Genomic DNA, 22,730 nt, shown 5'->3' on the forward strand with positions numbered 1-22,730 from the left:
AACGGCAGAACCTGCGCCAACGAATTTGGCGATACTTGTAGCCCTTCTAAAAAAAGGCGAGAAAAGATCGCGAAAAGAACTCTATGGGAAGAAAGAGAGGAAGGGAGAAAAAAGGCAGATGGATAGGAGCGAGGGTGAAAAGGACAGAGAGAACGGGGACAGCCAGAGCGACACAGAGGAGGAGTAGAAGGTGGCTGGTGGAGGAGAGCTGAGAATTAGGGGGTTGGTCGCAGACAGCGTGCGCGCGAGAGGGTTTTGCTAGGGAGGGAGAGGGTGGAGTCCCCTCTCGCGCGCGTCCTCTCTCGTTCTCTCTCTTTCCCCTCGTGCTCTCTCGCTCACCACCAACCCCTCTCGAGCGCGCGCGAGCATTCGGGATTCGAGGCAGTGTGGAAACTCGAGCAGACAGCCAGTCGCTCGCCGTACGCTCCACGACGTGGCTCGAAAGTGTTGCCTGGCCGATCGAGATAAGCGACGACAACGATGACGAAGACGACGACGACGACGACGGCGATGATGCCACCCCTCGCCGACGACGCCATTCGGTCAACGTCGAAATTAGTTGTCGCACGGGAACGTCGATAAATACTTGATACTTAGCGGTCGCGTCTAGCCATTGCTCAATCGTCGATCGTCGCTCGCCGGAATCCACAGGTACCTCCAACGCGTCGGGGAGGTCGACCGCGTTCGCGCGACGGACGATCGGATCGGATAGCCGCCGTCACCGCGAATCGATCGGGATCGAGAGTCGGTGGCGCGTTCCTGACTGAAAAGACTACCTCCGTTTCTGCGAGAGTTCGTCGTGTGACATGCGTGTTGTGCCGCTCGAGAATCGCGAAGTTTAGGGTGGGACCCGGGATCGGACATGGATACGACAGGGACGGTCGAACGATAATTGATCGAGCAGTGCACGATAATCACTCGCTTCCGCCGATCGGTGACACCCGTATGGACCAGCGCGTGGGGCGTGCACGCGTTTCGTCCGCGCGGCTCCGCCGCGGGGCCAAATTTCCGGTCAGGAAATTCGACGTCGATCGACGTGGCAGCGGCGCGACAAAATTAGTCGGAAGTGCCGGCGGATCGGATTAACGGGGCATCCGGTGTCGCCGACGACTTGCTGCTCCACTCGGGCCTGCAGGCCCGCGCCGGACCAGAGGATCAAAGGGTGGCAGCGAATCAATTGTACAAGCGGGGCTAAAAGGCGGATAAGCCGCAGAAAGAGAACGGGAGGGCTGAGGGCAGCGGACAGTGCACAAGGGAAGTTCGAAGGGGGCGATCGAGCACACACGAACCAGGGAGAAAGCTCGTGAAGAGGAGGAGGAGAAGGAGGAGCGCAAGGTGGATCGGTTAAGGAACGATCAGCCGGCACGAAGCCCGCGGAAAGAGCACAAGCGTCGTTTTCAGGAGAATTTAATAAACTTCCGTCGGCAAAATGCCGCTCTGCCGACCGGATCGCCGTGCTTTCTGATGCCATTGCGAAATATTCCAGTCGATCTGCCGGCATTGAATGGCGCGGCTTAAGACGGCTTTCCGTATATGCCACTGTCGCGCGACGTGGGTAATCCAAACGACGGTAGACTGAAGACCTCGAAGACTTTCCTGTGGTTCAATTTTTCTTCTCTTTGCCTCTCTTTTGCCGTCTGTCTGTCTCTCTCTCTCCCTCTCTCCCTTCCCCTCTCTCTCTCCTATTCTGCTCCTCTTTCTCTTTCCCTCCCTCCCTCTCTCTTTCTCTTGCCCTCTCGGCCCGATTTTTCCCATAACGGATATGCGACACGAGGAGCGCTTCGCCATGGACGCGTGACATCATGTCGAGGTCTGTGCGTGACACGTCGGCTCGCAGCTACGTCGAAAGAGGCGGCGCACTCGCGTCAATGGGTGTCAATAGATCGAGACTCCGATCTGCCGGGTCCACGTCAACGCGGATGCAAGACCCCGTAGACCGCGCTCTCACGACGTCGCGCTTCGATGGATCGATCGCGCGCAAGATCGGTCGCGATCCCGCGACGTCCCGTCGCGGATAATCGCCGATCGCCGAACGACGTTGCTGCCGGGATGGACGGTAAGTCATTACGCGCTGAAACAGAGCGTTATAGAGCGTGTGGGGACGCGTTGCTGTCGCGTGCTGGCACGCCAATTTCGTTAGCCCAAGGTCTTCCACGTGCGGTCGCAAGTGCGGTGTCAAGGGTGTAGTCACGTGTGCGATTTGAATTGCTAAGCAGGCCTGGATCACTGATAATTAAAATACGATGTAGGAGAGACAGGGATTTATTATCGTCGAGGGAAACGCGCGAGACAAGCGTAAAGCCAGCGTGACCGTCTCTCTTATGAGCCACGTCGCGAGCCTTGTTTGCGACAGAAAGTACTGAGAGCAATTGCTCGTTAAAAGGAGTCGCTCGCGGCAACTTGATATATCTCCATTTGCAGGAAATATCGAAGTGTGCAGTTCTCGCATGCGAATGTACCGACTGCGCTTTCGTTTCCTCACGAGAATAACCTTACATTCGCTTATTTTCCCGGTGTTATTTGCTTATAATGTTTGTGGACTTTGTATATATTCTATAATTCTTTGTGTGCGCAGATGAACGTGAAATTTAAGATAAAACGCATCGCATAGTTACACAATAAATGTAAAGTTTACTGTACCGAGAGCTACGTTTGTTTATTTCTTTTTTGTATGTAGTCCGGTCTGATTCTTATTCCTCTTCGTAGTAACAACGACAAGGGAATTTCATGACAGTGAAGATGAAGCGAGATAAAGAGGTGCCCGAGGCTAGTCGTGTCGCTCGAATTAAGGGCTATAAATGAGAAGACCGCGGACGGTAAAGGGTACCACGCAGGAATGGAAAAGGGATTCTTTTATAGTCCTTTTACCTTGCCCGTTCCGGCATCGGCTCTACAGCAGCTTTTCCTTCGTTCCCTCCTCCCTCGTTCTCGCCCCCCTCCCTTGTGCCATCTCCGTGATGTATTAAAGGGGCACGTGAAATATTCCGGAGGCATTTTCATTACCGTCCTCTCGGGGAATGCACGCGGTTGATAAGCCTTTCTCTGCTGCACGGAGAACGTAAGGTAAAGTGGATTGCGAGGAGGGGAATCGTATGTATTCTGTCGCCGAGGTGCGCCTTCGCCCCTTTTTCGGTCTCGCGCTGGATTGCGTTATTTTTACAAAATTTATGCACAACACGAAGACCACGGCCGTATTTAGCATTATATAACATGGGAAAGGCCATTTCACGGGCGACGGACGTTTTCACGGTGAAATGCTCATCGAATATAAAATTAATCTCGACGGTTATTAATGGTGGTTTTCAGCCGCGCTTTTCCATCCAGATTGCTTTTTAACAAGCAAATAACGAATTGCTATGAATACAAATCACGCGTAAATAGTTTAATTGCATTTCGCATAGTGTAACGGCACGAAATTAATAGCGAAGTAAATTTAATTGGTTACACATGGAGAAAAATCAATTTCTCATTTCCCATTTTTTACCCTCTTTCAAACTAAATGCTATGCGATATAATATCTTAGGGATGCAAAAAAGAAACATATACAGGGTGTTCCAAAAATTATTCTCGAACTTCGCGTGAGCGTAAAACGGACTAAGATGTACATGAAATCCCATATCGTTTTGCGATATTCGTAATAAATCTCGATAAAGTAAGTAAAGAAGTTTGATAAATAACCACGCGCGATATAGTAAATGAGCTGTACTGGCGATGTGTACTGTTTTGTGCTTGTACATTAAGTCAAATTGAGCAAAAACCTTTTATTATTTTGCAAATAACCACATAGATTTTTAATCATTCATGAAAAAAAATTGTTATATGATTGTGCGCGACAATGCGCACATTTTCTTTAATTAATATCTAAAAATCTATGTGGTCATTTGCAAAATGATAGAGGATATTTTTGTTCAGTTTGATCTAATGTATAAGTATACAATAGTAGACGGCGCCATTTACCATATCATACGTGATGTTTTACCAATTTTCTTTAATTAATATCTCGAGATTTATTACGAATATCGCAAAACGATATAGGACTTTTATATTTACTTCAATCCGCCTCGCGAAGTTTGAGAATGATAATCTGAGACACCCATACATATACGAGTGGACACATATTTATAAAATTTATATCTGAATTTCATAAACTTAATCTAAATTGATATAAAACTCTCAAGGACAACTTTCCTGAAATTATATCGACTATTCAATTTGCGGACAACGTTATCGTGTCGCACGTGCGTAGCGTTGAATCGCTCGCGTTATTATGAGATAAGAGCGTTTAAAGTGCCAGCGCTGTTTCGATATTACACGGTAGCATAAGCTGTGGAGGTAGCAATCGCTGGATTTCGTGCAAATGCGCTCTCGGCAGGCCACTACGCTTTTTCAGGCGCAATTCAATCTGCCGGCGTTCACGGCAGTCCTCGAGTCCAGTAGTTGACAAAGTAATTCGAGTAATTCTGTGAACGCACAGGTATTTTATAAATTTTTGCGTACTTATAATCTACGATTTTGAGTCGATTCTGCAGGAAACTCTGCCCTATTTCGCTATGATTGTCGTACGCGTAAGTGATAATCACAGATTCGATGATGATTATATCATAATTTTCACGCCGATTTCAACGAATTGAAAATTACTACCTCTGTTCATGTATATTATGTTCTTACAGTTATTGCACATATTGATAGGCTATATGCTATAGATATAACCAGAGCTTTCATTTTCGCGCGCGCGCGCGCGATAAAGATTAGTTTATATTAAGTATTTTTTTCCATAAATTTTAAAATCATAGAAGACGTAAATAGTATTAATTAGTTGGACGACGAGCGAAAAAGGAATCTATTATATTATTGTTTAATTAGTGTAGAGAGCAATATTATATGGATATTTAAAATATTTATGAAATTGAAGAACCAACATACTTTTAATTAAATAATCACACTATAAATAAATGAGAAACATAATTGAAATTTTTTCATGGAATGTTTTCGCTTTCTCTATAAGTGGGAATAAAAATTATTGAGACTAGGCTTTATATATAAAGAAAAGAGAATTCTATTTATATATATCTATTTAAAATTGTATTATATATACGTATCATTTTATTCCTAAAATTAATAATAAAAAGTCACATTTTTATCATGTTATTTTACAGAATGGATACTATCACCTACATAGTACATAGAAAAAGAGGGAAAGGAAAGAAGAGAGAACGGTTTCTTTGGACTTAATACATTTCATTAAATTAAAAAAATTTTATTTATTGATATATTTCAAGTAAACTAATTTTTTATTCAACAGATATGATTGTTTGGAATACAAAATAATTTTATTGTTTGGTTCAAATTATTATTTTTTCAAATTATTTATTTTTAAATATTATTTCAAATTATTTATTTTTTGGTTCAAAGAAGAAAATTTTTCTTTAATTTAAATTGTTGCTTAATTTTCTTATTTTATTACAAGAGTCTGATAATTTTGTTTAATCTTAAGGAACTTGACATTGTGTTTTGCATTACTGACAGCCTGTTTTTTATTACTACATCATAATTCATTACGTGTGTGTGTGCGCGCCTTGTTCCCTCTTGATTTTTTATCAAAACACTCCATTATTCCCTGGTCAAAACGGTCATTTAACCTTTTTATTAATCACGGTTTGGGTTGTTTAATTTCAATGATCGTATAGGAATTTGTGATGTCAATCTATTTTGATAATATAGCTTATTTGTAAAACACTGTGTTTATAATGTATCTTTATAATATTCAAAAGAGCTTTTTATGCCACAATTACTGGTAATCAATCGTTTAAAACGATGCAGCAACATTTGATAGATACGATAAAACGGATATTGATAAAACATGCTACATTAGCGAATTAGTGATGCTACGATTTCTTTTGGATTTTTAACTAAACATTATATTGGTTATTCCGAACAACAGATTAGAGTAAAGAACGCAATGTTTAAAACAATAGTTTTTTCCAACCAAATAACTTTAGATTTAATTTAATGAGATAAAATTGAAAACGTAATTAAACAATATATTATTTGATTGAAAATTTAATTTAATTTTTCTTAAATAATAGTGCTTTTTCTATCAAAATACATGACTTGATCTAATGAAATAAATGATATTTGATATACAATTATATTGTTTGAATCCAAGTTTAACAGATAACAATACTATATCCAGAAGAACTCTCTCTCTCTCTCTCTCTCTCTCTCTGTAATATCTAAAAAATCGTGCTGCACATAAAACTCCCCGAAGCAATTCGTGTATTCCTTCGAAGCGACGTTAATGTACATTAAATGTCGCTGGGGAATTTATCGACGGTGCCGTTCCGTCCTGACAAAAGTGTACGAAAATTCGGCGGGGCCGAGAGGGTGTAGCCATAACCGCCAATGCCTGAAATAAAATTTATAGTCTGTAATTTCTCTCGAAAGAGGCGAGAGAATAATCGGGAGTGTAAAATCAATCAATCAATCAAAAATTATACAGCTATCTTCTTGCTTAGGCTCGCGCGTTTACAAGATACGTAAGGTGACTGAAGAGTCACTCTCGCGAGACGGATAGCGTATTAGAGCGGACGTCGGCGACGTCGGCGGACGTCGCGATACCGCTGCATCTTTAAATATTTGCTTACGATGCAGCGGAAGAATTTTTTTTCAGTTAATTTAATAGGACACGTGCCATTACCTGTTGCGTTCGCCGTTATTACGTATGCCAGCGTGACGCCGACGAAGAAAAATGACGACTGCGTCATTCGGAGGTAGTCATTTCTTATTCACCTTTATGTCGTTACGCGTACATCGTACACCTTATGAAATTATGATCATAAATCTCCATGATGAAAAAGGAAACAAACTTCTCAGAATAGAGATAATCCGAGTGACTGGCTATCTTTTAGCTTGTAATGTCGCTCTAATTAAGATTAATGAATTTAGTATTATTCGGTAAATGTTTATATATAAATGCATGAGACACCAGAGCGCGTGCGTTTTGCTATTTCTGATATTAATACAGTAACCTTTAAATATATAAATAATGTACGTTACAATTTACGCGTTACACAGTTTAGTAATTATTGAATGAATGAATTAGTCATTCAATGAATTAGCCTTGTTAAATACTTAATAGCTCGAATTATTAATCACGTAGACCTGTGCGGTTGTAAGATGCGTTTTTGCTCGAACAACAATTGTCCGCGATTAATACACATTGGCAATGATTTAAAATTGCTCGTGTACCTCGGAGGAATTTCACTTTTTGATATATTTATTCAATTACACGAGTATAATAATCGGTCAATAGGATATTCGCCCTACGGCATAGGCAGTTCAGATTATCCTATAGTGCTTCGCGAATTGAACCGTTAATTATCGGGCCGGGCGGAGATCTATCGGCGTGTGCAAGGTTAATGCGACGTTCTTTCATATGACCACGTATTAATATCGAAATTTCTATCGTGGCGAGTCGTATGTTAGCGTGGCGTACACATTTATCTCGATTTAATTTCGGCTTCTATCACGGCGCATTCATCACCACGTAAAAACGTGGATTTAATTTGTTTGTCGAAACTACATTTTTCTCGGCGTTCGTGCCGTCGAGTCGTATTTATAAGTGCATTCATATCTCGTAAATTTGGAAATGAAATCCTTTCACATGGGAGCAAAACTGTAAAACCGCTCAACGCTTTGAGCATGCTACGGTCGGTCGTTAGAGCGCGACACGGCGATTTGTCGTTTTTAAATTAGAACCAAAATATTAGAAATTCATTTTTGATACATATTGCAGCACTGGGGGCAATGCCTCGGGATTTATCATCCAAGTCGCGCGCCAAATATCTAACAGAACAGCGAAAGATTGCACGTTAGCCAGCAAGTTTCACGTGCTAATTGCATGTAATTAATTATATCATTATTTCACCGATTAATCTAAGTCGCACTCGACTACGGTGCTACTGTAGATCATACTTTTCCTTACGATGTACGCGGGGGCATCCTTCGTCCGCGCAACTGCTGCACGATCAATCTGAAGAGGTACGATTTCATTTCTCGAAAGACAGGAAACGACGTTACATACAAAGGAAGAGGAAGATGGTTGTCTTTCCGGGATGAAAATTGCTGAGAATATGTCTTGGGTATATTTTCCGACTTCGCGAAGCAGAAACTGTTATATATGGCGATTTAATATTTGAAAACAATTTCGAAACTTCTCACCGTATCCGTGTGTCGAATATCTTAGGAAACGTACCTTGAAGAAACCCGAAACCGAAGACAGTGCTTTGAAAATTTATGAACAGCTGCACATTGAACACATCTATGTATGTCTAAGTTCTGCGCGAAGTCGAATCATAGATGCGATTGTATAAGAGATTGATAACTGCCTTGTCACGCTGCGGATAAAGATGTTCATTTTTTATTTTATGTGGTAGTCTGCTTTTGGTTCTGTATCTTTTTATATTACATAAGCGTGTATATATTATTTATTGGGAGATAAGACCAAATTGCTGGAACAGATCGCGGGAATTACTCGAAGTTAATTAAAATGTTTGACTTTATTCTTATAAAAATCAAATAATATATAATTAGATTGAAAATAAAATTTTATAGTTTTAAATAATATTTAGAGAAAGAAATAAGAACTCGCAAACGAAGATTTCAATCAAAAAATAGGAAAAGGCAATTCGAGTTCAAGCACAGGACTAATAGTGCTATATACCATATGGGTAAAAAACTTTCCTTGTGTTAGGAAATTAATATTGCGATTAACATTCATGTCAAGTTACGCAGGTCTTTAACTAATTGTAATGTGTTCGTGTCGTAAACTTTGAGTTTTTTATTATCACTGAAGAGAGTTCATGGTTGAGCCGAAACGTAAAATAAACGTTCAATAAATATTACACGATTTCCTAACACAAGGAAGGTTTTTTACCCATATGGTATATAGCACTATTAGTTCTGTGCTTGAACTCGAATTGCCCTTTTCCTATTTTTTGATTTTTAAATAATAGTTTCTTTTCCCGTCAAACTACATGTGAGTTTAATCTAATGAGATAAATGATACTTGATATAAAATGATGTATTTATTAAGTCTAAGTAAAAAAATTAGGAATACCAAATCTAAAGAAGAAGCTTTTTCTAGGAATGTGGAATAAAACGCATTTATCGACATTGATTATTGACATTTATAATATATGTTTGCATTTGTTACACAATTACGTATTACTGACAATATATGTAACGTACATAACATATTCACGTTTGTCATCAGCAAGAATATTAACGTTCTTATACGCAGTTCTCACAGAGGAACGGATCAGCGAAGTTATACCGAAAGCATGTTTGCGTGCTCGCGAAAGTTAGCTCGTCAACAACACAATCTTTTAAGGCTAACCTACGTGAGAGTGAACGAACTCACATTATTTTCGTTTGCGAGGATTTCTATGTGCACAGATACCTTTTTATATTTCTCATATAGTACTTATTTCAGGATTGGATCATTTTTTACCAGAACATATATATGCGTTTTTTTTTCCATATCTCGCGTCATCATGCAACCTTTCTCAGTGGAATGAATTTTTAATGTTGTATAAAATGTAGATTTGCGTCATGCATTTGCAAATTTCAACAAGGGAAGTTTCAAGCGAGTTTATCTTGTAGAACAGTACCACAGATATTATAAAAGGTTTGAAAGCATACACGCTCATACACACATCTATTTCCTTATCTTTATATACATATATGTTATATTCTTTCAACAAAATATATGTAGGAATCGCGTTTCTTTTAGAATAAAAGGCTAAAGAATGCTGAAAGATTGATGTGAAAAAGTCTTGTGAGAGCCAGTGAACAAAAGCTACTGAATAGAGTTAGTCATTGTTGAGCGTTAGACGTGTTAAGATATGTCGTAAATTTTTTATATTTTCTCTAAATGTATATATATTTTTTTCTAGTTTTGTTCTTTAAGAGAAGTTGTATTATGCATTTCCGTCGAATATTGGGCTACAGAATTAATTCCTGTGTATTCATAGGATTAAGCTTTAAATCCAAGGTGAAAAAAAAAAATATATAAATATATATTTATGTATGGAAAATTGTATTAGATAATTCGAAAATAACATAAATCATCGCTTTTAATTGCAAGTTGGGCAAATAGGTAAAAACAAAGTGGCCCGTTTTCAAATAAATTTATAACCTCAGAGTTAATAAATTTATAACCAAAGAGAAAAATATCGAAAAGCTATCGTTACTATAAAATCAACGTCAATTAACCTCTATAAAACCACTGATGCGCAATCACTAGATTATACTGGTATCCCTAATCGTTATAAATATGGAATGATACTGAAAAATTGTTAGGTTATATATAACATAAGGTTTGCGTTGCTAGGTTATATGTAACTAAATTAATAATATTAAATAATTATTTAAATCAATTTTGATGTTAATATATATCTTCTATCTCGGGGTATATTTCTATATATTTCCATCTCCACGTATTTTTTACGTAATTGTTGCTACTAATCTTATAATTTTATACTGATTTTATAATTTTAGATTACTTAAAAATTATTAAAAATTGTCACATGATCAACGCTAAAATAAAAACAAAATTGTTGATTGTATCGTTCTCAAGGAATGAAATGAAATAAAAATCTCAATATAATGGTATATAATTTCAAAAATACACACGATACAATTATATACGGTGCTTAAGAGCTTCTCTTAAAAAAGGAAAATATTATCGGGCTGATAAAGTAATAGAATTGCGACAGTTTCCAAATACATTAAATTGAGAGAATAAACAACAAGAACTTAAGGTTTATTGTGACGTTTTTCGCGCAATTTGTTCCAAGGTGCAATTCTAGCAGCTGTACACAAGCGAGTAACATTTCTTCCAATTGGTTATGTCAGAGGAGGACATTGAGTTCTTTCCAAAGGAAGCTGTGCATGGTACGATTGCAGTATACCTTTTTATTTATTTTCTCGGAATGTCAAAAATGTACCATGCAAGTCAAATATTATCCCGTCTAAAAATGCTATTGCTATCACTATTTCGTTATTGAATTATTGAATATTAAATTTTATTATTGATTTACTTGTATTATGATAATCATATCATATATAAATAATAATATTATATATAGATAATCATATCATATATAAATATATAAATATATTTTATCACATATGTAATATTAAAATTTCCGTAAACTTTTCATCAACGAAACTAAAATGAAAGTTTTACATTATTCTTAAGAAAAAAAATTTTACAGTAAGGAGAATTCAAAACAGAACCTCCTTTGATATACGTAAATTTGACAATAACTTAAATATATTAAATTACGAAATTCTGCAACGTTGAGTCCCTTACTTGACTGATCAAATTGCACTCTTATTTTTATTACTTAAAATGGCGAAATAAAAATACAAAAGAAATACAAAACAAATAAGCAAAATTTGTCCAAAATAATATGTCATGATAGATGTAATATGAAAATCTAAGTGTAACGTTTAGTAAATTTGTTGTTGCATCAATACAACAAAAACATTATTGTGACATTATTGACATTATTGACATTATTTGTGTGAGATATAAATTTAATAATTAATTTAATATGCGCGGTATATTTACTTCATAAATGTAATTAAAAATTGTTTTTAATTCCATTATTGATTGTGTGTCTCATATCTTAATGATCGTAAAAATTTATCTGGATACACTCTAAATCTAAGTGTGTAAATACAAATGTGTGTAAAATTACACATTTATGTACATGATTTGGTTTCCCAGATAAAATAAAAATTTGTTAAGGGTTTATATATTGTTCAGTATTAGTAAATAAATCATTTAAAAAGGAATTACTATTTCTAGTACTTATAACCATAATAGATGATCTATTCTTGACATATAATAATTACATGTTTTAAATGTGTAATTTAATATGTAAGAATGTAAAAAGTAAGCTCTTAACTATGTAAAATAATACATATAAAACGTGTAGAAAATAACATGCGTACAAATGCATGAAAAATGACTACACGATTTTACAAGCGCAAGTGAGTAAAAATTATACAACTGGATTTGCAATATAATACGCAGTAATATAATTATATGTAAGAAAAAAAATTAATAATAGGAAAATAGATACTGACAGATAATTTTTTCGTAAATTCTCTTTGAGTTTATATAATTTTCTTGTGTATATAAATTACTCCTAAATAGCTAAATTGCACTACTCGTTTGAACAGACAATATTTACTTTTCTCTAACGCGCGCACCACGTCGATTTTGGAGGAAATGAAATGTCAAATTTCTTTCCTCCGCATATAAGCGCGGAATAATGCATGAAGTTTCGCGAAAAGGAAAACGGGAAGCAACACTGACGCCAAATGTCGAGAACAAAATTTCAACACTGCGTTCTTCACCAGGGATTAATATCGTTTTGCATATTTACATATTCAAGTAAAATTGCGTTTTTTGTCGGAACAGTAGAAAGAATATTCTTAGTGTGTGCACTTATATTATTCGGACTATAACGTTGATAGCTAATGTTACAATCGAGGCTGTTAATTTATCGCGATACGATCTTTATAATCTATAAGTGGAATTACAGCCCTGGTCCGTCGCCACGGAACTCTTGATTGATGACGTCAGCAAACAAGTGCAAACCCAAAATTCCTGCAAAATCCTAAAAAAAAAATTAAAAAATAGATATGTCCAAAAAGTGACACTTGCAACCGGTTAAGCTTATCTTCAAAATACTTCGAACACTTTTATTTTGCTCTAAAATAATCAATAAGTAACCGTAAAATTAAAGTGATATTTAAAGAGATAAGAAAGTAGACAACTTTCTTTTTTAACCTACATTTTCTCATTATTTTATGATGCTAATTTGACGGTTATTTATTGATTAAGAGCAGGGTTTTAGAGCAAGAGAAAAGTATTCCAAATATTTTGGAAGTAAGCTTAATCGATATAAACTCTATTGATGGAAACTATACAATTCTTTTAATTACATTTATAAAGTAAAAAAAATATAAAGCGCTTATATTTAATTAATTATTAAATTTACATCTTACATAATAATGTAAATTTTTTTTTATATTGATGCAACAATAAATTTATTAAACATTACACTTAAATTTTCATATTACATCTATGACGACATATTATTTCAAATAAATTTTACTTATTTCTTTATTTATTTCTTTATTTATTTCGTATTTCTATTCTGTCATTTTATGTGTTATTTTGTGTAAAAATATGAGTGCAAATGTGCAAAAATATGCAAATGTGACTTTTGAATATATCTTTTTATTTCGACGTATTTTGGAGGAATTTTGGACATGCATTCCTCGCTTCTGAAGTCATAAATTATAATGGCCGCGTCGAGAGACCAATAATCTTAATTACTTCTACAGAATCATAATTGCGGGATCAATGTACAGCACCAATAAAAGAATTTTTACAAACTTTCATTAATAATCAACAACAAAGCAGCAATATTTTCTGGTATGTACAAAGCACTCGCTACGTTCTTCTTCAAATTTACGAAAGAGCGGAGCCAGGAATGACAGTTGCGGACATTTCTAGAATGTCGATATTGAAGAGACTAAAATGTCGGCAGCCTCGGAACGATGTTTAAAGTCTAACGTACGCAATGTAGTTATATATATATATATATATATATATATATATATATATAATATATACACGGAAAAAAAGTTTATATATAAATTTTGTCCATATATGGTTATATATAATCATATATAATTATATATGTCGACATTGAAAAGAATATTATTGTGAAGATACAATTGAAGTAAATGCTTATGATTATGATATCGACGTTTAATCGAATTACGTTTTCCTTTTTTCATTTGACAATTTTCGTTTTATATATGGACATATATAATTAGATATGTTCATATATAAGGCCACATATATGAACAAAATTCATATGTAATCATATATAATCATATATATTTATATATAATTATATATAATCTTTTTTTCCCGGATATATATATATATATATATATATTTCTCTCCTAAATAAATAAGTATATATAATTACATATATAATTATATATAATATAAATTAATATTTTATATATATTTTTTTTCCCTTCTGATAAAATTTAGTCACCTGTAACTCCTTCAACTTTTACACTTCTGTCATACTCACTGCCGGAGGCACGAACGGAACGAAGGTCGCGACATACGCAGCAAAAAGAAGGACGAATGGTGAAATAAAGTACCAAGGGAAGAAGAGAGAGGAGAACATGGGGTGAATTACAGGATGCGTGCTGTTTCCCTCTGGGTCGTCTCCGTTCCGCATTTTTTCCCTCAATAGCTTTTACAAGCTCAGATACTGCATTATATACGTATTTTGCAAAGCCGAGATATGACCTCGCTCTTTTCGTACTCTATCGATTTCAATAAGTTTACACAAGACTGACGAGTACATTACTGCACATCAGAGAGATTAAACAAATTATAGTTATCATATAAAGATAAATATTTGTTATTAAATCTGTGCGCTCACAATTAAAAGTTTTTGATGCTGTGTAAAAACGGAGTCTATTACAATAACGAATAAAGATGATGTAATCGTTTTATTATTGCCATTGTGTAATCGTGATTGATTTTTATAAGGAAAATAAATAGTGTATTTATTAATTTTTTTATACATTAAAATTAGAATTCTTTGGATATATGTAGAAACAGGTTTCAACTTATAATAATAATATATTAATTATATTAATATGTTAATTATATTAATAATATTAAATTTGAAAAAAATTATTTTTTCGATATATTTCTTTTAAACAGATATTCTTCATGAATCATTTCATAAATATATATGCGACAGATGGTTACCTTCTGAAACATTCCCTCTTTCGTAACTTCCTCTCCTCTTTGTTCTTTTCATTTGTCTCGATCGTACCGTCTTAAGGGAAGTATACTATAAAAACTCCCATAAATATAAACTTTACAAATACGTAGCTTTTAGCAAAAGAATACTATTTCCGCGAGACTGTTGTAATTTTCAAACTTTCACTCTTCCACATTTATGTGACCTATGTGATAATTAAAAAGAAAACTTGCGCCATCTATTAATATTTTGTTGAAAACATTATTTCTTGTATCCGTCTTTAAGCAATAATTGTCTTTAAGCAATAATTTTTGGTATGTGTATAAAAGCACCGCCAGAGAACACAAATATCTATATTATGCTATAGCAAGTAAATTCCTTCGTGCTTATGGTATAATCGCCATTTTGTCTTCCTATATCTTCTCGCATAACTTACATAGAACACGAATAACGGAATAAATCATGCCCTCGCAATATCGACCTTTATTGGTAACAAGAATCCACGGAAAATAAATGTATCAGCTACACACGTCCATGTGGGCGAGGAAAATAGAAAAAAAAGAGAAAAAGAGCCACGCGCGTGGCGCACATTTGCAAGCCAAAACAGTACAAGCCGATACGTCGGTTCGCGTATTCGCGAACTCACTGTGCTTAATGCATTAAACGGTCGACTTGCCGCGACCGCCTGCAATAGCCGCCACAATGGAATTCAATTTTCGCAATCGTGAACACGAATGGCCGTCGATAAGGAATAGCTATAGTTCCGTGCGCGATAGTTCCGTTCGTCCATCCGTCTGCTGGGACAAAGGAAGGAGCCGAACGGTTTTCTTGATAAGTACACCCGACTTCAGCCGTTGTTCCTCCGGTTTCCTCCATCAGATGCAACTGGAGAACCTTTAATAAGAGAGTCGTCATAATATGCTAATCAGTGATTTCCTCTTATCTCTATCGCTTTAGTAAGTTTTTGGCATTATCCACTATTCCTCTCTTCTTACTGTCTTATTTTAACTTCTTCTCAAAGCTATGAACATTTATGGTGCCTTTAGCCAATCAAAACGTAATCAGGTCATGTGATCGAACTGACGATTCTCTTATTAAAGGCTCTTCAAGCCTTCAAGCAATCCCCGTTGTCTACGCGAAATATCGCAAACTCCATAGTCGAGAATTTAGATAGCGGATACCGGATGCTATTATGCGCTACACACACACACACATACACAAACATGTATATATATACATATCCCGTGAACTTTACAGCCAGTAGAGACTGCGATACTCAGAGAAATTTACAGTCTGAAAGATACCACCGGGCGATATATACCGCCGCGGCGCCACTTCACCCTTCGAAGTTCTATGTAGAAAAGGGAATCGGCGGAGATGGAAGGTCCCGTGGGATAAGGAGATGATTTCTGTCCTTAAGAGGGTCTACGAGGTTGCGTTGAAACGTTCCGATGCCTACCCCACTCCTTCTCTGTCTATGTCTCCCTTTCTCTTTCTACGTCTCTTACACACCCTCGTCACGCTCGTGCCACACCACCACCAAGGAGAAACACTATAATGCCTGTCCATCTGTCAATCCGGCTTCCCCCCGTGTGTACCTTCGATCTTTTGCCTACCGAGGACGAAAGCGTTCCATTTCAAGCGATCCGCGGGTGAGTGGGTAGAGGCGTCCGTGAGTTTTTGTTTAATTCCGAGATTGCGCCAGAAGGCACTCGTCTCGAACGGTGACGCGCGCAGATGGGGCCCCGCGAGTTTTTCCTTCCACGTTTCATTAAGGAGAAGACATTCAATAGCCAGGATGGCTTTCTTGCGTGAATTTATCGTTTCACTTAGAAAGTTTGATCGCGATTAAAATCACCGTGCGATCACGGGTAAATACAGACGTGCGCCTGCATTTCGCTAGCGAACAGTTGCTTGCATAAATTCAAACGCACCCTATCCTTATGGAAAACTTATTTTCGAGTGTAATTATTGAAACAATTAATGTTGACTGTTAAAGTGATGCAATTAGGAACGGCATCTGTCCCGTTGGACGAAAATTTATTTCAAATTTGTCAGCCCAACTATCATTAATCCTTACGTTGTATAGGTATTCTTAACACCTTAGTGAATAGTGAATAGGGTGATCACTCACGTCTGACGCATTTTTTAGTAAATTTAAAATAGTTGAAAAATTCTGATTAAATTATGTAGCTTTTCTCAAGTATATCAATTAACAAATTACTAGATTATTTGAAAAAAGATAAAGTTGTATATAACTTTTTAATTATTATTAAACATGATTCTGTAATAAAAGCTATTTTGTTAAAAAAGTTAAGACTTTTATAATTTTTCTTAATAAAAACGATTTAAAGTTTTATATCTGAAAGTATAATAAATAAAAAAGAAAATAGTTTATTGTCGTATGTTGAGAAAAGTCAAATTATTTCTGCATGTGAAAATAGTGTACCTTTGTATATTTTTTACAACCTTTGTTTGTGAAAATTCGACAGAATACCACATTAGTTTAATACAACTATTAAATAATTAATAAAACTAAAATTAATATTAAGAAATAATTATTAAAACAACTCGAAAAATTATTGAAACATACAATATAAAGAAAAACAAATGTTCACTTACTATGTACAAAATATACGTTAAATGAATAAAAGAGTCATTTGTGTGGAGAATCGATTTGTTCCGGATGCTGTTCAAATATGAACTGACAAATTTTATTGGTTCTGAATCTTTTACTATTCAAGTGCTCTTGTTATGTAAAATTTTTTTGGAATACGTACGAAGTCTTAAAAATTTCTGGATGAAATGAAATTCAAAATTATTAAAAGTGTTTGCACACGAATGATTCATGCTATTCATTTTAAGGATTAATATTGACTATTAAATTGATGCAATAAATAAAAGCACTTGATCAAATAATTGTTGGTTGAAAAATTAATTTCAAATTTGTTAGGCAAACTATCATAAAATTTATCATACGCCGAGGTATCCTAGCAAGACGACAAATAATTGAACGGCCATCACCTCGGTAACTACCATAAAATTACGATTTTATCACATTTTAGATTTGCTCGTAACCTTCATAAAAAGTTAAGCCGGAAAATTAGGAATGCACAGTTTGAAGTTACGAATGCCCACTTGGGATACGGTTAGGCACATCGATTTTGGGGAGAATTTTACGAGCGGGAAATTTTCGTTCGACAATTTTCCGAGAGAAATTTCCAAACAAACTTTTGGCATACGAGCATTTTGCTCTTAAAAGCGAACATTAGTAGTGACCACTAACTTTTCCTCCATTGCAGAAATCCTGGAGGAGGAAGGATTCAACTGATACGCGTCTAAGCCGGGGATCCTAGAAACTGTGTGACCGGCCAAAGGGCCGGCTAGAAACAGTACCTCTCTTCTTGCTCGCAAAGAGGATCAAGAAGCCTTATCGTACTTACTACCTGGTCGAAGAAGGAGAACCAGAAGAACAGGGAAGAGCGAAAAAGAGGAAGACGCAAGAGAAAGAGAAAGAGAGGAAGCAGAGAGAGAGAGAGAGAGAGAGGGGGGGAGAGAGAGGGCAGGCAATTCAACGCATCGGGAAGATAAGGAGGAAGCTGGGGATGTCGGACGCAGGCGAAAAGATGGAATCCCGGGCTAGACGTTCCAAGATCTCGTGATTGGTGTCACTGCGTGGCTGACAAGGGATAAGGTCGACCACGAAAGATCGACCGTGATGGAAGTGGGAACGAGCGATTCGTTCGTCAGGTCGATCCTCCGCAACCTCTCGTTGACTCACGGACATCGGCAGCCGGACGAGCCGCCCGGAAGAGCGACCGACGCAATCGATGTCGTTTCCACGACTTTGCAGGAGGAGAAGATGGTGGACCTACTGGGCGATGCCCTGTCAAAGAATGACAGCGGCATCGACAGCAGCGAGTCGAGTTGGTTCAGCGACTCGACGACGATCGACTCGACCGGCTCGACCCTGCTGGCCTCTTCATCCTTCGCGGAGTCCTCGTCATATTCCACCCCGAGCGTGGACAACTACACCGGCATATCCGACCTGTTCGTCTTCGACGATCTGAATGATTATATCAACCGGCTAAACTACAGCGTCTTCGTGAACCTCACGGCCTACGACGGCGGCGCAGGGCTGAACCTTAGCAGCGTCAACTGCACGTCGTCGATAGTCGCCGGGGGCGCCGGGGACGTCGTCAGAGCGGTCGAGTGCGGGACGGCCGGCGTCGATGAGAAGTCGAACGCGAACAGCTGGTGGGCCCTAATACTCGTGATCGTGCCGTGTTTGACGCTCTTCGGTAACGTGCTCGTCATCTTGGCGGTGGTGAGGGAGCGTACCTTGCAAACCGTCACGAACTACTTCATCGTCAGCTTAGCGGTCGCCGATCTCCTCGTGGCGGTGCTTGTTATGCCGTTCGCAGTCTACGTTCTGGTAAGTCAGTCTTCATGGCGACGTACTGCACGTTCAGACGTCTCGTCAATTTGAATTCTACGTGATCGCAATGCGATAATAAAAGCAGTAGACATATATAAGCACAAGAAAATGCTGCGTAACTTCTGTTACTCTTCAAATTGTTATAATCGGGTGTCCTCCTCTTTCAAATACTGACCTAAGTTAGATTCTAAAACATCTTTGTTATTTTTTATATTAAAAGAAAATTTATAAGAAAAATAAATTGCGTGGTTAGAAGGGATAAATATTACGGTCAGCCAACTGTTCCAACCATACAATTTATTTCTTATATATTTTCTTGTAATATAAAAAAAATAAAAACGTCTTAGAGTCTAACGTTAGATGATCACCTCGTATATTTTGAAGCGATATATTTGAATATTTTTTTATTTTTCAAAAGGATAACAATTAAATATAAAAATTTGTATGAAAAACTAATCACTAGCCAGGAACTGGCTAGTTCTTATTAGCTGGAATTTGTTAGACAGCAACTATTCAGATATTAACTAGGAAAATACTGATTTTTGTTTTTTGGCTAATTACTGGGCAGAAACTAGATAAGAAAAAATGATAAACAATTGTGAATAGTTTCTGTTCAGTAAAAACCCCGGAAATATTAACCAGTATTTCTTAGCTATACTGGTAATACTGGACTTAGATCTTCGTAATGCTGACTAGAAACTAGGCAAAAAAAAGAATAAATACTGCGCAATTTTCATCTGATTAAAATTCGGAAAGAACTGGCTAGTTACTAGCCAAAAACTTGACAAGAGCCAAAGTAGCAAGAGAAAATTCAAATTAAAAATAAAGTTAAATAAATAAAAATAATGAAATGAGTTTTACGTGTTTTTTTACATAAAAAGGTTATACTTTCTGAAAAACGTATATCACGTTTTTTAATATTACCTATTATGAATAATAAATTATAATATTTTGTATTATATATATGTTCAATTGAATACACACACACACACAACGAGAACTATAAACTATTTGGAACAATTTTTACCAGAAATTAAATTAGAAATTGCACAGAAATTTATCAAATATTGATTAGAAACTGATCAGTTAGAAAAACTGAAAGTAGTTAGAAACTGATCAGAAACTGATTAATTTTATCGTCCAGCTATTGACGAAGAAAATGTCGCCAAGTTTTCTAGTTTCCTGATTGATTCAAGTTTCTTGGCCAATTACGCAAGTAAAAAGAATGACCATTTTCTAATCTAACTAAAACTAGTTAAAAATTCTGATTATTATCTAATTTTTGGCCAGTTTAGGTGGCACTTTTTTTGTCAATAACTGGACAACAAAACTCTCTAGTTTTTAACCAGTTTCTAATAAAGTTTTTATTAGTTTCTAACCAAATGTTTTTTGCATAAAATTTTATAAAATAATCTTTTTCATTTGGTTCCACACTATGAAAAAATAGTGCAATTAAATGTATTACTTTTCAATATAAAAATAAGGTGACAACTCGTATTTTAAAAAGTAAAGTCTTTTCATGTGCTAATTTCTTCATTATTAAGATGGTTGTAGCTATATTTTTCATTATCATGTTTTCTAGTATAGAGTTTCTGTCTACTAACCGGCCAAGAAATATTGTATGTGTGTGTAGCCAGTATTTTTTGAGTTTTTAACAAAGAAACTGTTCAGTATTTACTTACAATTTTTATTGTCTAGTTTTTGGTCGATAACTGAGCAATAAATATTGGCTAATATTTTCTTGTTGATTTTTTGAATAGTTGCTCTTTAATAAATCCTAGTATTGGCTAGAATAAAAACTGATTACTTTCTGGCTAATGACCAGGTTTTCTTCTTGAATAGCTAGAAACTGATCAATTTTTTATTTGATATATATTTTAGATTCTTTTAGGAAGTATTGGAAATAATTACAGTATTAAGTACTGAATAAACGCTTATCTAACCGCGGTAGCTACACAACTAGAAAATATCCCTCTTGTTGATTATCGTGCTCCAATTCCGTGAGAAAATACGTAACGAGACATATAAGTAGCTTCGGAGACATAACGGACGTATATAGTTCACATCTTGTCCTTTTTATCTTATTAACGTATCTTATCTGGTATCTGAAAGGTGCCGCGTAAAGAATTTAGGAGGGATACACCTTTAGCAATTTATCGTAGAGTATTCGTGTTTGAAATTGCACGATGCTCTAATACAGTTAGCGAAGGGCATTTCTAACTATGGATTCTCGTATAATTTGTAAATAAGCTAAAACTTCGGGGGTGGAGTTCCGTATCGACCGCAAGTTTAACTGCTAATTAAGCGCTATCGCATACACACGGCGTTTGCGCGTTCTCGATCGCCGCCGACACTTTCAAAGAACAGCAAAAGATGAAATTGATTGGCACTCGCTCTCGAATGCTTTGCCGTTGCTAATAGGCGTATTAATTAAAGAACAGTGTAGCTGCTTTCAATTAAAGAATATTGAACGCGAAACTTGAAAAATTGAAACGTTGCCTCTATGTTTCTCAAAATAAAAAACTAAAGTCAATTAAACGCGAGGACACGTTTTCAAAATTTGCACGGCGATTTGCTAACATCCTTGTACACGTCGTAAGTGTACGAGGGAGAAATTGCTTGACAATACCAGTGCCTGGAGAGTCCTAGAGAGGCTTGGCAATTGTTTATAGGACGGGCATTGAACAAACGAGAAGGCGGTTTTGTTAAGGTGGCTCGCTTCAACACGACAGTCAGGTATACGTAGGTGAATCGAATGAAAACAAGATTAGTTAATTAAAGCCATTGGGGTAATTCTGTGGATGACAGCCAACGGCGTGGGTCGGCCCTGTTGTCAGAGAGACGTGTTGGCGAACACAATTGTTTCCGAATTCGCCGTCACATCACTATCGCTGAAAACATTGGTGCGCTTTGTTCGGAAAAATTCGTTACAAATTGGCTCCTTCTGAAGTTCTGCGTCTATACATACAAGCTTTGATTATGTATCTATTTTATGTACAGAGTATCTAATGATATCACATGAAAATCTTGTGTACGTATAGATATATAAATCAAATTGAACAAACATTTTTCTATTTTGTAATCAACCACATTTTGAATTATTAATTAAGGAAGATCGGTTCATGGAGTCCATGATATAAGAGAGAGGTAAAACGACCTCTGGAGAATTAAGACGAAAACTGAATTGATAGATACTTGGAATCATATGTCTATGAAACAAAGTCAATGTTACCAATGTTATGAAACAAAATGTACCGCTTGAAATACGTTCATACCCCACTTTATCATTCTTAGGTTAAACCGTTGAATGACACATCGGAAAATAGAGAATTGTAACGTGCAGATAAAATACAGATAAAAAATAATTACTTTCACAAAGATTTATTGGGAAGAATAACGGCTGATAA

The 22,730-nt window shown here is 36.4% G+C and overlaps 1 protein-coding gene across 7 annotated transcripts in view; it reads left to right on the forward strand.

Moving 5' to 3' along the window:
- The first annotated feature begins 423 nt into the window (after positions 1–423).
- LOC116852188 (dopamine D2-like receptor) overlaps positions 424–22,730 on the forward strand; it is a 452,239-nt gene continuing 429,932 nt past the window's right edge. For all 7 annotated transcript variants that reach the window (XR_004379713.1, XM_032832265.1, XM_032832266.1 and 4 more), the window contains exons 1-2: positions 424–2,056; positions 18,188–19,320. Coding sequence is in view for 6 of the 7 variants with exons in the window: in XM_032832265.1 (XP_032688156.1) it covers positions 18,604–19,320 (717 nt within the window). In the remaining variant the exon portion in view is untranslated. The remainder of the gene's footprint in view (positions 2,057–18,187; positions 19,321–22,730) is intronic.

Source organism: Odontomachus brunneus, unplaced genomic scaffold (genome assembly GCF_010583005.1).
Source record: "Odontomachus brunneus isolate Ranch 3 - 2012 unplaced genomic scaffold, Obru_v1 Obru_scaffold_205, whole genome shotgun sequence".
NCBI lineage: Eukaryota > Metazoa > Arthropoda > Insecta > Hymenoptera > Formicidae > Odontomachus > Odontomachus brunneus.